Here is an 18,063-nt window from a genome sequence, read left to right on the forward strand (position 1 = left end):
AATTATTGACATTTGATCATTGTTCATTTGTCAGGTGATTGCAATATCAGAAGGAAGGAACAATCATGGGAATTCAATAAAGCTCTAATGACACCTTCCTAATGGTAGTCCCCTTTATAACTACCTGCACCCAATTCAGGGAAGCATAGGCACCAGTTTTAATACCATTACAGACACATGGAGGAGAGTCACTAAAACCGGAGCACTCAGAGTCTTGTGCAGCTGTGCACAGTAGCCATTCAGCTTCTAAATTCAGTTTGTTCATTTGAGCTTTGGCAATAAAACGTGGAAGCTGATTGCTTTCTATATAGAGCTGCATCAAATTTTGCACTCTCCAGTTTTAGTAAATCCGCCCTATACTCTAAATTCAGGTCCATTATGGCCACTCCACTGATTGATTCATGTACCTGTCTGTAACAGGTACATGAATCGGCCACATAAACTATAAATTTTGGTGCAGCAGGCTGAATTCTAAGGTGTTTAGGAAACCCTTTATGTATTCCCTCAGACATTTGTATTACAGCAAGCAGCAATAATTAGCCAGTAGGACACACAAAGGAACATTTATCACGTAAATTAGCAACAAGTTTAGATGCAAATCAGGTTGTCTAGCAAAGTCTTTTGACATTTCTTATTTGTATTTGTGACACTGTGCCTGTAATCCTAGCAGACAAATGAGACAGATTTGCACTGGCGATAAGACATGTTTTCACTCAATAATTAAAACATACAATTAAAAAGTGGTCAGGGCAAGCTTTATTCTTTGGCCATACCACTTTAGAGCAGCAGAAGGAAGAATTTATGAATGGAGCTGCTTAATATTAATGAATCTGTCTGGCTGCTCCTGCTTAGCAACAGAATTAATAAATGCACCCACAGTACTTTATATAGCAGCATAGTTGCCAGCCACCACTTTTTTCCATAATAGGTTGTCAGTACAATGCAAAGTGTAACTGGATGAAAAGTGTGTGACAGAACTGAAACTGTGAGCGAAAGGCTGGGTTTAATGATATTGTTAATGTCATTTATGACACAGTTATATTCAGAGCAAACTCCCTCAAGTGCAAAATAAATTGTTAAATTAGAATTGCACCCACACCCTGATGTAGGTGCTTTAAATATTCTTCAACGTATGATACAGTTGTGGTTGGTTCTTTGAAAGTATGATGCTGAAATATATTTCCCTAACTAACTTGAAATTTAAAATGCAATTAAATTACAGCATGATGGTAGTTAGTGCACATGTTTTTAGGATGCACCTGAAATACCAGTTGTTTATTATACTAATGGCTGCACAAACTGTTGGTGCTATATAAATCCAGAGGAGTCCAGGATGATGAGGGGGTTGAGGTAGAGGAGTCCAGGATGATTGGGGGAAGAGATAGGTGAGTCCAGGATGATGGGGAGGAGAGCGATAGGAGAGTCCAGGATGATTGGGGGGGGGGGGGATAGAGGAGTCCAGGATGATTGGGGGGGATTGGGGAGTTCAGGATGATTGGGTGAGGGGAGGGATAGGGGAGTCCAGGATGATTGGAGGGGATGGGGGGGGGGGTAGGGGAGTCCAGGATGATTGGGTGGGGGGAGATAGGCGAGTCCAGGATGATGGGGGAGGGGGGGTTAGAGGAGTCCAGAAGGATGGGGGAGAAAGAGAAGTTCAGGATGATGGTGGGAGGGGGATATATATGAGTCTGGGATGATGGGGGGGGGGGGGGTGGGGGGAGATCCAGGATGACACACAGGGCTTGGGAGTGTATACAGTACTGAGGTGTTTGTATCATACAGGGCACAGAAAAGATCAGCACAAGGGGCAGTACTTGCATATCGCTCACTCCCCCCTCACCTGAAGTAACCATTTAATGGTTACCTCTGCACAAATCTTTGCTTACCTCTGCACCCCCAATCCACAGTTCACCTCTGTATCCCCCGTCCACCTCTGCACCACCCCCTCCCATCCACCACTCACCTCTGTATACCCCATCCACTGCTCACCTCAGTACCCCCCATTCACCTCTGCACCCCCTATCCATAGCTCACCTCTGTACCACCCATCCACAGCTCACTCCTGTAGCCCCCATGCACACCTCACCTCTGTACCTCCTACATCCACAGCTCACCTCAGTACTCCCCCATCCACCTCTGTATCCCCCCATCCACAGCTCACCTCTGTACCCCCCATCCATCACTAACCTCTGTACCAGCTTACACAACGTGCCCCTTACACAACTCTGGCCTCGTTTCACAAGTTAACCTCTTCCCTACCACCTCCAACTTCATTACAGCTTATTTTCTGCACATGCAAATTCCCCTCTCCATCCATACCCCCCCCCCCCACTCTCCACTGTTCTTTCTCACGTGTTTGCATAAGCTTCACGGCGGTGCAACACCATGCAGTCTCCGCCTATCTGACCTGTAGCACACAACCAGAACACTTCACTTGGCTGTGTGCTACACAGGTCTGTCAGGCTGGTAGGGTGGGGTCAAGAGGAACATGGAGCGCCATTCTGCATCCTTCCCTGTCATTCCCTGTACTCCAGTCCTGCAGCTTTTGACAGATGGAGAAGTGGGATGAGCAGCTGTGCCACTTTCCTGTCATAATGTGGCCGCTTGGGAGGGGGGGGGGTCAGGTGTACCTGCTGCTCCAGGAAAACTTCGAGCAGCATGAGGCTCAAGGGGCAGCTGCTTTGGGCCCCACAACAATGACAGGGCCCAGGGCAGCTGTCCCTTTTGCCCCGCGTTAAAGACGGCCCTGCTCTTGTCATTTTACCAGCATGTACTTTCTCATTCTTCTGTTATGTAACATGAAAAATTATAGTCTGCAATATTTTAGTTTGCCCCGTAAAGAGCTCCCTAGACTATGTGGGCAACAGTTAAATGTTAAGGGGTGCTGCTCTGGAAAATAATTAACTTGCATTTGTATTATTTAAAGTTATATATCCTGTAAATTGTACAGACTGGGTAATAAAGTCGGTGCTTTACACATTTTAAACATCATTACCTTACAGAAAAATAAATGCAAGATGATCATAACTAGACCAGTGAACTGCTAATGAGTGGAACTTGCTGAAAGACCCCAATAATATTCATTACTCCAAAGAGTGTGCTGGGGCTGTTAGTTAGTTCTATTTGCTCCTTAAGCAGTTCACACCAGAACACGGACCAAGAAGCCCTTGTTCCGTACATGTTTCTCACACCACATTCAAAACTCCCTGAGGTTTCAATTTGCAGTGGGTGTTGATGTTAATTTATTGACACCCCAAATGCAGGTCGCAAATGCAGTGCATTTGCCTTCACCGGATCGCATGGTACAGTAGAACCATGTGATCCAGTTCCTGTGCATTTTATAAAGTAGTACATGCACTACTTTTGGTGCAGTCTGGCACAATTTTAGCCCATTCAAATAAATGGCCTGAAATTGCACTGCATCTGGATCGCATGAGAATCACACAGGAATGCACAGCACGTTTCAATGTGATTCATGGTGTGAACCAGTCCTAAGAGAAACCAGTGACTCCCTGTTCATTTCATCTGTGTTTACTAATGAAAGCCAATACACAAATAAAGTATACAGAGAAAAAAGCAACAGATGCAGAGCAAATATTTTTTGTTTATTAAGAAAGTATAAAGTACAACAATTGTAAACCATGGCAACGAGGTAACTAGGATTAGTGTTTAGTTTTGTATAGTAAGGCTGGTAACTTTCCAAGGGTCTGTATCAGTACTTAATTATATAATATATGCTTTTCATTTGTTAGGCTCAACAAGAAATTACTCAGCTTCGAAGAGAGCTCATGAGGTCTCCAAAGACACCCAAAGCCAGCTTAACTGCTCAAACTATTCTGCGACGTGTGGAGGCTGAACGTGACAGCGCCATTTCCGATTTGCGCCGAATGACTACAGAGCGAGATAGCCTAAGAGAGAGGCTGAAGGTAAGCAGTGGAATGTGTATATAGACTATTCACTATATTGGCTTTACATATATATGCCAGAAAAAAAATCAATACAATAGTATTGAGCATATGCATTTTGTATTTATATATTTTTATTTCCTCTGCATATAAATTCAGGAAGTAACAATCACAGGATTTAGAAAAATTTGCCAACCTCCGATGGCTTCATGTCGAATGAACTTTGCTGCAGGTGCGAAGCATTGTGCCAATGACATGTAAACATCCCCGTCCGCTGCCTATTGCAGCTTAAGAGGGGTGGTTGGTGGGCATCAAAAACGTGGCTCAACCAAGCATTTTTGGTGCCTCCCAACCGCAAGTCTAAATGAAGCCTAAAAAACCATTGGTTTTACAGCTGCACAAACACCCCTGATAATTTCATAGTTTGTTACAAACCCTGCAACTTTTGTTGGACAGCTTGGTGTGCTTATATGGGGGAATACTTGCTGCAAGGGGGTGCATAGGTGTTGCATGAATTCCTGTGGCAGAGGTCCTATAGATGTCTCTTGGTACAAACTCCATGGACACAGCCACTGTGTCCCAATGTGACATCCATACAAGTGTGGGTGCACAGCCCCAAATGCACCCAGGGTGAGTTCAGTGACATTCTCCCGCACCCACACGGATGTCATATTGGTACACAGTGGCTGTGTCTGTGCAGCCACATGTCCCAAAAGACATCTGTGGGACTTCCATCATGGGAATGCACGCAACACCTGTGCATCCTTGTGCTGGCAAAACACAGTTCTGCACAGGACATGAAAGTATTCGCCCCTGTGAGGCCTAAATGTGGGATTTTTAAAAAAAAAATGCATGTGACATAACAAGAGTAATATACTGAATACTGTCAATAAACGCTTTAACCCCATAGAATGCAATGGGGGTTATTTACTAAAGGAAAATCCACTTTGCACTGCAAGTGCACTTGGAAGTAAAGTTGCTGTAGATCCGAGGGGGACATGCAAGGAAAATAAAAAACAGCATTTTAGCTTGCACATGAGCAGAGCTTCCCCTCATTTCAGATCTACCCCTCAGATTTAGAGCGACTGCACTTCCAAGTGCAATTTCAGTGCACTTGCAGTGCAAACCGGATTTGCCTTTCGTAAATAACCCCCAATATCTTTGAACGCTGGCACAATAGCACTCTATAAAAGGTGAGCAATAACATACTACCTGGGACAAGAATTTAAAGTGGTTGTAAACCTCAGACATGAAATATGAATTAAGCATATCCCTCTATAGTGTATTCACTAAAACCTGATTCACACCTACGCAGGTTGCAGTTTGCATATTCCAGGTGCATTTTGCATTTTTCAATACACATTTTTGATCCATTAACGTCTATGGATCCAAAAACCAGAAAAAATCCCTGGCCCTTTCCATAAAATGTACAGATGTGAACTGCATACAAAGGAAACCTTGTTAAATGGACTGTGTGTTTCTGCAAAACTGAAAACGCACTAAAAAATGCATAGGTGTGAACCAGGCCTAAATTGTGTGATGACAGGCTGTTGGTGGAAAATCCAACTGTTTGTATGCTCCATCGGACAATTTTTTTTGGAGTTTCCACGGACAAATGTTGGATGGCAGGCTTTAAAATTACACGGACAAGCATCTGTTGTCAGTTTTTCTGAGCTTGTGTACACAAGTCCATTAGACAAAAGTCCAAAGTACAAGCACGCATGCTCGCAAGCCAGGACGAGCCAGAAGAGGTCGGTCTTGTAAACTAGCCTTGGTAATGAAGAATTAACATTCGTGACGCAGCAAATTATGAAATCTTGAAATGCAGCGCACATTCTGTTCTTCTTTAATGAAGCTGCTTTGCTGGTGATACTGATGGAGTAATTGCAAAAAATTTTCAAAGGATTTTTTTTTCTAGTGATATCAAGAATAATATTATTATGCTTGTTATTGTTTTTATGGTGCAAGTTACCACAACACCATTATCCTGGAGTTTTTAAGATCAAAGATACAACTATGTTGGTGTCCCTTGTCAATTTTACATTGTATTTTTCTAACCCAAAATTTAAATTACTGCGCTGTATAACAATAAATGAGATAAGTTCCTATGAAATCTAAAACTTACTTACTTCTGCAACCTCTTGTGAGACACACACAACAACATACAATTCCAAAAATAATTTGCGCTGGTTGGAAATAATCAAAATGAAAATAACATATAAATCAAACACAACAAAAGAATGACAATCCTGTGAACAAAAGGTAATACAAAATGGTGCATTTGTTCAAAAGAACACTATGAAGTCCTTGATGGAAAAAAAAAAGCCAAGAAAGTTCATATACTGGAACTGATGTTTCAATATATTCATCGACGGTGGTATACAGGCATAACCCCACTAGAAAAGTGCCCAATAGAGAATAGGATATTGCCTCCATCTTTCTACACACAGCCACTTACCAGAAGTAGATGATCTCCTATTACGGGAGATCAAACGCGCTTATGGCTTATTCCTCCGTTCATTACCATGATGTTCATTACCATGATGTGAAGCTGTAAGACTAGTTCAGCCCAGACACAAGGGTTTACACTATGTTAGCTTTTATTGTATTTTTATGAGGACCTATGGAATACATCTGCACTTGAGTCTGTTTGTATGGTGATAACAATGGGAGTAGTAGCGCACTGTATAAAGACCCGAGGTGGGGGAAAAAGCCATAAGCACATTTGATCTCCCGTAATAGGAGATCATCTACTTCTGGTAAGCAGCAATGTGTACAAAGGTGGAGGCACTATCCTATTCTCGATTGGGCACTTTTCTAGTGGTATTATGCCTGTGTACCACCGTACATGCAGGGCACTGGACAAAGCACTAGGGACAAAAGGAAGGTGAAATGATTTGATACCGTAATGAAATCTTTAAGATTACAGTGTACTGTATGTGTTCTGTGTTTTTCACACGCTCTGTCTCTGTGCGTTGCAACGCTAGCAGGGAATGGAGTCCGGCACTGTGATAGATCGAGCAGAGTACACAGCCTGCGCACACAGCAGGCAGACATCACAGGATCCTGGGGACAACGTAAGTAACTTTGCCTGGATCCTGCGATGCAATCTCGAGTGTGGCTCGGGGTTAACGCTTTTCAGCCGGAGTCACACTCGGGATTACCGCTAGGGAGGTTAAGGCAGTGCTGGAAAATAATGGTGGCCACACAGAATATTAACATTTTGGGCCCAATTTAGACATTTTCATGTAGGGGTGTACTCACTTTTGTTGCCAGCGGTTTAGACATTAATGGCTGTGTGAGTTATTTTGAGGGGACAGCAAATTTACACTGTTATACAAGCTGTACACTCACCACTTTACATTGTAGCAAAGTGTAATTTCTTCAGTGTTACATGAAAAGATATAATAAAATATTTTCAAAAATGTGAGGGTGTACTCACTTTTGTGAGATACTGTATGTAAGGGTTTTCAGCCACTTTAGACCCCTTTCACACTGGAGGCGTTTTTCCGGCGCTTTAGCGCTTAAAAATAGCGCCTGTAATGCACCTGAAAAAAGCCTCAGCTGCAATCCCAGTGTGAAAGCCCGAGTGCTTTCACGCTGGGGAGCTGCGCTGGCAGGATGTAAAAAAAAATCCCTGCAAGCAGCTTCTTTGCAGCGCTGTAGAAGCGGTGAATACACCACTCCTCGCTCCTAAAACGCCCCTTCCCATTGAAATCAATGGGCAGCGCTGCCGAACCACCGGCAATGTGCCGCTGTAGCGGTGCTTTGTGGGCGGTTTTAACCCTTTTTCAGCCGCTAGCGGGTGTTAAAAGCGACCTGCTAGCGGCCAAAAAGCACCACAAAAACAACGGTAAGGCGCCACCAAAAATAGCGGCGCTGGCAGTGTGAAAGTGTTTTTTTTTTTTTACCTTAATGCATTGCCTGCATTAAAGTGGTAGTAACCTCTGTTACACCACTTGTACCTACAGGAAAGCCTATAATAAGGCTTATCTGTAGGTACGGTGAATATCTCCAAAACGTACACAGTTTAGGAGATATTCAGAGTGCATGCAGCCAGTGACATCACCGCTGCATTCACTGTGAAGGACCCTCAGAGCATGTACTAGAAATGGAAGCTCCCGCCGCATGAGCGGGGGTGACAATATCGGGCCCACAGCCACTCATATAGCCGGAGGCCGTGAACCCGGAAGGAAGATGGAGGAGATATCATCCCTCTCAGCAGTGACATTACAGCGCTGGAGAGCTTCGTTCTAAGGTAAGTCTTATAATGTACTGTGCGATGCATACTACCACATTATGCCATTGCCTTGCAGGGAATATTTTTGTTTCTAGCAGCTGCGGGTTTACTACCTCTTTAACCACTACAATAGAGGGCATTTTCGCCCCCTTCCTTCTCAGCCCAATTTTCATATTTCAGCGTTCTCGCAATTTCAATGACAATTGCGCGGTCATGCTACGCTGTACCCAGATTAAATTGTTATCATTTTGTTTGCAAAAATAGAGCTTTATTTTGGTGTTATTTATTAACGACTCCGTTTTTTATTTTTTGTGATATAAGCGAAAAAAAAGCGGAAATTTGGAAAAAAACAATATTTTCTTCTTTCTATTTTAAAAGAAATCCAATAAAATCGAATTTTGTCATAAATTTAAGCCAAAATGTATTCTGCTACATGTCTTTGGTAAAAAAAATTTTTTTTGGTTAAGTGTATAATAATTGGTTTGTGTGATCACGGACATATGTACGCAAATGATCATGTACATATGTGTGCAGATGATCACAAACATATGTGTACAGATAATCATTGGGACATGTGATTTTAGTGGGACATATGTGGGGGTCATGTTTTTATTATTAGGGACATGTGTTTTTATTATTTGGGGACATGTATGTTTTGGGGACATGTGTGTTTTGAGGGACATTGTGTTTATACTGTGTGGTGTGTTGTGTGTTTTACACTAGACTGGTGATCAGTGAGTAAAAAGCTGTAAAAAACAGGTCATACTCACTGATCATCAGCCGGCTGTAGCAATCTGCTCTCCTCTCCTCAGCGATGACTTCCGTGTGAGGAGAGGAGGAGCCGATTGCCTAGCAACCGGCTGTTTGTTTACATCACATGACGGCCGTGATTGGACACGGCTGTCATGTGATCAGGAGGGCCAATCACAGAGCCCTCCTGCCGATCCGAGATGCGTGGTGTCCGGGTGACACGGGCGCATCGGGATTGCGCCGCTGCGCGGGCACGCTCGCGCGCGATCCCCCTATTTCTGATGGATGTTCAGGAACGTCCACTCAGAAGTAGAGAGCTCCCACCCGGCCAATGTACATATACATTATAAGTAGTTAAGAAAAAAATTTCCACTAGCTGTTCTCCCCACCCACCTCCCTACCCTGTTTCCCCCGAAAATAAGACCTAGCGTGATTGTCGATGATGGTTGCAATATAAGCCCTACCCCCCAAATAAGCCCTAGTTAAAGTCCTTATAGGTCTTATTTTCAGGTTAGGGCTTATTTTTGGGGAAACAGGGTAGGGCTTATTTGGAGGGTAGGGCTTTTTTTTGCAGTCATCACAGACAATCACACTAGGTCTTATTTTCAGGGAAACAGGGTAAATACTTACCTGAGCCCTTTCTCGATCCAGTGCTGTGTACGTCTGCAGCAGCAGTGTTTTCTCTTCTTGGCCTCATAGGACAGATTGAGAGCAGTGGGAAACATTGGCTCCTGCTGCTGTCAATCAAGTTCAGTGAGGAGGTGGGATCGAGCTGCACTGTGTGTGTTTATGGATGCAAACAGCCTGGCTCAAGTACACTCGAACGCAAAGGAGACATAGAGTGTAGGGCGCAAGTGGAGAGTCCCAGAAGTGGAGGTGAAGGTAGCACTGTGCAATATCCTTGCACAGAGCAGGTAAGTATAAACTCCTTTTTTATTTTAAGGAAAAAATGTAACCCTTTACAATTACTTTAGGGGCCTCAAAGGGAAAAAGGATTCATTTATAGAACATACTTGCAGGCATTACAAAGTCCCTGATCTTCCACAGAACTGTCACCTGTTTAAATCAGGTTCACTAAAAACAATATGATAAAAAAAAAAAATGACCAACTTTGATAGAACTCCAGCAGCAGGTGACTTTTTTTTTTTTATAGATTTCTCAAGAGACTGCTATCAATGAAAGAGCCCACTTAGAACAAAGAACAGAGGAATTGGAATCAACATTTCAAGTGGTAAGTGAAAAATGTTTCCTGTGGTTCATCACTCTTTCAATTTAACTCCCTGATTTTACTCTTTTTTTTTTTTTTTTATAATTGATTTACTTTAGATTCTTGATAAACGAGAAATCTAAGAATTGTGCTGTATCCATACCTACTCAACTGAATTCTATGTGATGTTTTGCACACTGAGTTTGGGGGAGTACACTCTTATGCCCTGTACACCCGGTCGGACTCTCGGATGGAAAATGAGCGATCGGATCGTGTTGTCGGAAAATCCGATCGCGTGTGGGCTCCATCTGACTTTTTCCATCGGAATTTCCGACACAAAGTTTGAGAGCTGGATCTAAAATTTTCCGACAACAAAATCCGATCGTTTAAATTCCGATCGTGTGCAGACAATTCCAACGGAAAAAGTGCCACGCATCTTCAGAATAAATTATGAGATGAAAGCTATTGGCTACTGCCCTCTTTATAGTCCCGTTGTACGTGGTCTATGTCACCTCGTTCTGAAAGATTGGATTTTCCGACAGCTTTGTGCGACCGTGTGTATGCAAGATTGCAAGTTTGGGCCAAAATCCGTTGGAAAAAATCTGATGGATTTTGTTGTCGGAATGTCCAATTGTGTGTATAGGGCATTACATTCTTAACTATCCCAATGAACCCCACCCCTGAGATGATCAGACACTGCCACAAAGTGGTAAGTACAGCAACCTGCCAATACTATTCAACTAAAGAGAAACAAGGTGATTATATACAACCCTTCTAAACATTACAACACTAATACATAACACATTCAGGGGGAGGAGGGAGGGGGATAATTTGGACTGCTGTAGTCTGTATGCTCTGCTGAATTTTGTATAACATGTACAAAGCCTTAAGACCAGGGTTAAGGCTTAAGACCAGAGGACTTTTTGCGGTTCGGCACTGCGACGCTTTAACTGACAATTGCGTGGTCGTGCGACGTGGCTCCCAAACAAAATTGACGTCCTTTTTTTCCCACAAATAGAGCTTTCTTTTGGTGGTATTTGATCACCTCTGCAGTTTTTATTTTTTGCGCTATGAACAAAAAAAAGCAACAATTTGAAAATTATTATTTTTTACTTTTTGCTATAATAAATATCCCCAAAAATATATATAAAAAAACGTTTTTTTCCTCAGTTTAGGCCGATACGTATTCTTCTACATATGTTTGGTAAAAAAAATCGCAATAAGCGATTATTGATTGGTTGGCGCAAAAGTTATAGCGTTTACAAAATAGGGGATAGTTTTATGGCATTTTTATTAATATTTTTTTTTTTTACTGGTAATGGCGGCGATCAGCGATTTTTATTGTGACTGCGACATTATGGCGGACACATCGGACATTTTTAACACATTTTTGGGACCATTGTCATTTATACAGCAATCAGTGCTATACAAATGCACTGATTCCTGTGTAAATGACACTGGCAGTGAAGGGGTTAACCAGACGGTGGCAGTGTAGGGGTTAAGTGTGTCCTAGAGGCGTGTTTATAACTGTGGGGGGCATGACTGTGATTTACAGAACACTGATCTCTGCTCCAATCACAGGGAGCAGAGATCAGTGTCACTTGTTGCTAGGCAGAACGGGGAGATGCTGTTTACATCGGCATCTTCCCGTTCTCCCTCCCCGTGAGACGATCGCGGGTATCTCAATGGCGATCGAGTGCGCGGGACCGGTGGTCGGACTAATGGGACTCCCGACCGGCATGCGATGGCACGGGGGCAATTTTATATGGACGTACCTGTATGCCAATTTGCCTACCCATGCCATTCTGCCGATGTACATCGTCGTGCGCCGGTCGGGAAACAGTTAACTTTTTGTGTTATGCTTTATTTTATATATTCCATATCACTCCACAGTGTACAGTGTACCTCACATTGTATAACCCATACTGGTCTTAGTATTATCAGTTATGTGAGCCACTACAAAGTCTTAATGACTTCAAATTCCACAGGTAAAGGAATGAGCTCTGTTAGGTTGCTATAAATGTATTTGACAATGTCGTATCTCCTAATATCTCACTAATTATCCACTATATTAAGCACCACTTAACATTTACCCTTCAGCTACTTGAACACTAAAGCCTCGTACACACGATCCAATTGTTGGCCAACAGAGCGTCAGACTTTTGTCCAAAGGGCGTGTGCCAGGAACTTGTCTTGCATACAAATGGTACACAATTGTCGGCCAACAAACAAGCTGATAAAGAGGAAGTTCAATTGTTAGGCACCACCCTTTGGGCTCCTTCTGCTAATTTTGTGTTAGTAGAAGTTTGATGAGTGTTGATTCGCGATTTCCATTTCGGGCTTTTCAGTTTGTTTATGAGCGGCCGTTCGTCAACCAGCCATGTTGTGGAATCGGAAGAGAGAACATACTATTATTGGCCTTGGAGTTATTGCTTTGACCCAAGTCCAGTCCAGGAACAGGAGGAGGAAGATTTCTTGGACCAAAAATTGGTTTCTTAATCGTGACCAATTATGTCATATGCCTTTGCTGTGGGAGCTCCAGGAGAATAATCCCGATGATTTTTCGGAATTATCTTTGGATGACGGACCCCTGCTTTCACTAACTCTTGGCATTGTTGACCGCCTATATTAAGAAGCAGAACACATGCATGTGTCATATTTTCTATTTTTTTGGATGCATAGAATGCACTTTTTGGTTAAGTTCTATTGGCAGATAGCGTGTCTATTTTTTTTTTTTTTTAATACACAATAAGAAAATTGTGTTGAATAATACTTGGCTATGTGTTTTACTTCAAATGACAGTTTGGGAGTAGGCCAGTACATTTTCAAAAATACAATGTAAAATTAACAAGGGACACTAACATAGTTGTATCTTTGAGATTAAAAACTACAGGATAATAGTGTTGTGGCAATTTGGCATAATACTATTATTCTTGATATCACTAGAAAACAAAGGAATTTTCATATACGTTTGCCATAACTCCATCAGTATCACCAGAAAAGCAGCTTCATTATTATCCCATTAAAGAAGAAGAGAATTGTGCGCTGCATTTCGCCAATTCATAATTTGCCATGTCACGAATGTTAATTCTCCATTACGAACGCTAGTTTACAAGACCGACCGCTTCCATCTCGTCCTTGCTTCCGAGTATGCATGTTCATATATTGGACTTTTGTATGACGGACTTGTGTACATATAATACGAAAACCTGACAACCGACCGTTATCCGCCGAAAATTTACTAGCCTGCTGTCCAACATTTGTTGGCTGAAAGTTGGACAAAAATTGTCTGATGGAACGTACGGTTGGATTTTAGGCAAACAGTGTGTCATCACACAATTCTGGGCTGAAATTCCCGATTGTGTGTACGAGGCTTTAACCCTAAAGAAATTTGCACCCATTAACCCTAATCTATCACTTAATCTCCCCATTAAGCCCCCTTAAAGGGACTCTGTCCATAAACATTTTTTTATTGACTTGCAACATGCTTCTGAACTTACTAGGACATTGACACTCCATAAAGTGTCAATTACTTTTCACAACTCCTCTTTCCTTGCATGTCATAGCTCTCTCTTCCTCTGGAATTGTCTAATTACTGTCTGTACTGACCTAGCTCTTCTGCCTCTCCTGCCCCAGTATAGGATGATTGTTGTTAAATTAAATGATCTGGCAAAGGGCTTTATTTAACTTACCTTACCTGTTCACCCTTTTTGCTGATGAAATTAGACTCTGTTATCACAGTACTATGTTTTCTTAATTTCCAGACTAATAAAAAGGAGGTTTTTATTTCATTTGTACTGTGAATGTATGCCAGTAAAACCTATATATTTGCTTGGTGTATGGTCTTGATAAAATTTGATACGGCAATAGTGGTTTACTTAACGTCCTTTAATATAGATGGAAAGTGAACGAGTGGAGCAGAAGTCTAAGCTGGCTTTGATGAAGGACGCATTATTCACTGTGGAAAATGAATTGAAAACAATTACTAGAAGAGCAGCAGATTTGGAAAATGAATTGAGGCAGCAAAAATCTGAGTGTGATACTTTAAGGTAGATTCATTTTAATTATTTTTTTCCTTTTTATGTTATAGAAATAAATATGTATAAAAATGTAGAACATTGTTGCAGTACATTTCTATATCATAGAATTGTAGGGTAACATTTTTTTTCTTAATAGTTGCTCACATATGTGCAGTCTATTTTTCTTTAATTTTTAATCAAGAAGAGTTTATTAAGCAAGAATACACAATAAACATAACACCAAAAACAGACGTGATCCAGCTGACAGGAATTACAACGATCTGCATTTCACCATATCAATCAAGCAGTGTAAATACACAATGATACAAGTAATAAAGGACAAAAACAGAGTTGAGTACCGGTGAAGCTTAGGGTAAAGTCATAATAAATGTATGAGATCGCCCTGCGCTGTGGTGCATTTAGCATATGAAGGGGACTGCAGAGTTCCCATATGGGATAACTTGAGAGGTGTAAAATGGACATGGAGAATAATATAGAGCTGTGACAACCTCTGGGTGAAATTTAAAGAGCAGGTTAACACAGGCCCTAAGCCTAGTTTCACATTTGTGGGAACAGATATCGCATGTGATTTGCACCCGTGCTGCGGGGCCGATCGCAACCGGTGCCTGTGCAATGCGAGTTCAGCCATACAGTTCTATGGCTGAACTCACATTGAATTCGCACAAAAAAGGTGTAGGGACATTTTTTTCCCTCGCACTGAAATTGGATCTGTTGTGCTTTTTAAGGAATTTTCCCGCACAATATTTCCTAAGTAATTTTTAACGAAGATATTTTTAAGATACAGAATCAGTCTATATGACACAGTCTATATATGTGAAACTTATTCACGGAGACGAGTGATCATACAAAATAGCTACATTTATTGGTTGACAGAAAACAACTATTTACCGTATATACTCGAGTATAAGCCGAGATTTTCAGCCTCTTTTTTGAGGCTGAAAGTGCCCCCCTCGGCTTATACTCGAGTCATCGCTGTCTGCCCGCTCGATCAGCGTGTCGAGCAGACAGACAGCGGCCATTCTATCATTCAAAAGCCGCGCCTCCGGCTCCGCCTTCGCCTGTGATAGGCGGAACACTGAATTTCCCAGCAGCCTGTGTTCCGCCTATCACGGACATCGTATCATCCTCGTACTACGGACGAGGATGATACGATGTACGTGATAGGCGGAACACAGGCTGCTGGGAAATTCAGTGTTCCGCCTATCACAGGCGAAGGCGGCGGCGCAGCTTTTGAATTTTACAATGGCCGCTGAGGCGCCGACGAAGAGGGCACGGGACGGAGGCAAGGCACGGCACGGCACGGGACGGGACGGGACGGAGGCAAGGCACGGCGGCGAGGCACGGAGGCAAGGAGGCAAGGCACGGGACGGAGGCTCGGGACAAAGGCTCGGGACACAGGTAGGCTGGACACACACACACACACACACACACACACACACACACACACACACACACACACACACGGATGGATACACACACACACAGGGATGGATGGATGGATGGAGACACACACACACAGGGATGGATGGATGGATGGATGGAGACACACACACACACAGGGATGGATGGATGGATGGACACACACACACACAGGGATGGATGGACGGACACACAGGGATGGACGGACACACAGGGATGGACGGACACACAGGGATGGACGGACACACACACAGGGATGGACAGGCATGTCTTACCCTCGGCTTATACACGAGTCAATAAGTTTGCCAGTTTTTTTGGGGGTAAATTGGGGGCCTCGGCTTATATTCGGGTCGGCCTATACTCGAGTATATACGGTACATGAAATATTAAAATACAGATTACATTACTTGATCATTTTGACAATTTCTGGGAACACCCTCAAACTGGGCGTAGTAGTACCTTGGACACAATTATCACCATTATCATTTCTCGGTAGAATCAATAACCTTTTGATAATTGACAATTAAACAGAATGTCTGTATTTCACACATCCAACCGTTACTATACTGCAGGTAAGTAAGTGGTTAACAATGTGAAATAAATTAGACATTTGTTTGTCAATAAAATTGGCATCTATGCAAAAAGAAATGTATGAAAAATTTAATTTAGAGAAAAATCTAAAAGGCGGTTATTGATTCGGGAGAAGTATTTCAATAATAGAATATTCAAAAACATCAATATTTAAGAGAACATAAAATAGATGATAAACATATATTTACCCATTTCCAATATGGCTATTAGTGTGGAGTATTAGTTACCAGGAATTTTAAGATGGCTGCCATGGCTTCAACATTCCAAGGAGCAGGGATCTTCATGAATGTAAAATGTGTATTCATGCATGTCTTCCAGTGTCCCTTCTCAGGGGGGGTCCCTAAGCTTCCCCCTGACTCTCTCCCCCCAGCTCTCCTCCGAGCTTCCTCTTCTCCCCCTCTCTAGTTTCTTAAATATCCTTTTAAACAAAAGGATCATAAAATTATACTAAGTTCTGCCCAGAGGGTATGTGTTCCCCCCTCATTGGCCGACAGACTTAATGGTTGGCTTTCCCGGGAGTCTCGTGATTTTAAGGTAATAGCACCTTCCACCACCAGGTGTCTTCACCTGTGTTTGGTGTTTTATTTCTTTAAGTTAATATTTTTCTATTTCTGTAATGTGCGCTCGTTATTTATATATGTTCTAACGAATATATTTTGAGTGTTCACGAATTATGGCATAATATAAAATACTCCTTAACATAAAGTTCAATAATCACTTGCATAAATTGTTGATATATATGTATATCAATGTATATCTGTTAATCTTTAGTCCGTTTAGAAAGGACACAGGTTAGATATATCACAAACAATATCACATACAATTATTATCTATATGGATCCATGTATAATTTGGGTATCCAATCAATATTTGTTTATCTAAACATAGGTTAAATTCTTATACAATTCTAATCATGATTATATGTTTTTTATAATACTAATTTGTTGCTAAAACACTTCTACTTATGATCACACTTTCATATATAATCTCTTTATGACAAAGTTCTTTAGATCATTAGATACTAAATTTATAATCTCAGTTGTGACCTATGTATAAATTGAATGGCTTAGAAAAATATAGATGATACTGGTAGATGAATCTTACAGCATGTTTTGGGATGAACTCTGAGCTTCCAATAAATGATTAAATGGGTTAGCTGTGCCCTTCAATATGTTTTTGGATGAGGCGTCAGCTATTTGCAGGGTTGTATATTGTCCAAATAGTCTTTTACTTACGTACAATGGGGTTCTCTAGTTAAGGGTTATTTCCATGTGATAAATACTTATGCAAGTTTGGCCTTCTCACTCTAACCAACAAAATAAGTAAACAGCTTTTTATTTGGTGACAGAAGATACCATTGTTTCAGCGAGTTTCTGTCCCAATGCATGCTTGTAAAAGTTTTCAATAGTTAATGTAGTGATCATGTATTTTGTGTTCTTCAAGAGGGTAATAGTTCAATGATAGCAACATTGTAGATCATCTGTTCCTAAGGCCTAAACAATCTCACCTCTTTGACAGTAAATATGAATGTATTATTATTATTTTTTTCTTAATGAATTCACAACAGATCGCATGGTTGTTCTCACTGGGAGTGTCATTAACAATGTATTGACATCCGCAGAGATTCGAAGAGGGCAGTGTGAACTGCCTGCTGGAGAGATGCGATGCGGGAACCAGCACTAATCATGCTGGTTCCCATATCGCACAAGTGTGAACCTAGCCTCAAGCTTTATCCCACTGTTCATCATCCAAATTGCTTACATCTGTTTCCCATTTCTTCTTCACTTTGGAAGGATACCCCATTAGATAAGATATAAGCAGCATGTCATAACAACGGGAATTAAACCCTTTATGTTAATTGACTGATTGGACATAGTTAAAAATTGGTGTTGGGGAAAGATTCTAGTCAGT

The 18,063-nt window shown here is 41.7% G+C and overlaps 1 protein-coding gene across 2 annotated transcripts in view; it reads left to right on the plus strand.

The window, feature by feature from the left end:
* The window catches only part of TSGA10 (testis specific 10), a 180,961-nt gene that overhangs the window by 39,301 nt on the left and 123,597 nt on the right, over positions 1-18,063 (plus strand). For both annotated transcript variants that reach the window (XM_077482743.1, XM_077482744.1), the window contains exons 7-9: positions 3,753-3,926; positions 10,049-10,126; positions 14,000-14,151. In XM_077482743.1, the coding sequence (XP_077338869.1) occupies positions 3,753-3,926; positions 10,049-10,126; positions 14,000-14,151 (404 nt within the window). The remainder of the gene's footprint in view (positions 1-3,752; positions 3,927-10,048; positions 10,127-13,999; positions 14,152-18,063) is intronic.

This window comes from Lithobates pipiens, unplaced genomic scaffold, assembly GCF_037356315.1.
Source record: "Lithobates pipiens isolate NorthernLeopardFrog02 unplaced genomic scaffold, aLitPip1_a1.2 Scaffold_16, whole genome shotgun sequence".
In the NCBI taxonomy this organism is placed as follows: Eukaryota; Metazoa; Chordata; class Amphibia; order Anura; family Ranidae; genus Lithobates; species Lithobates pipiens.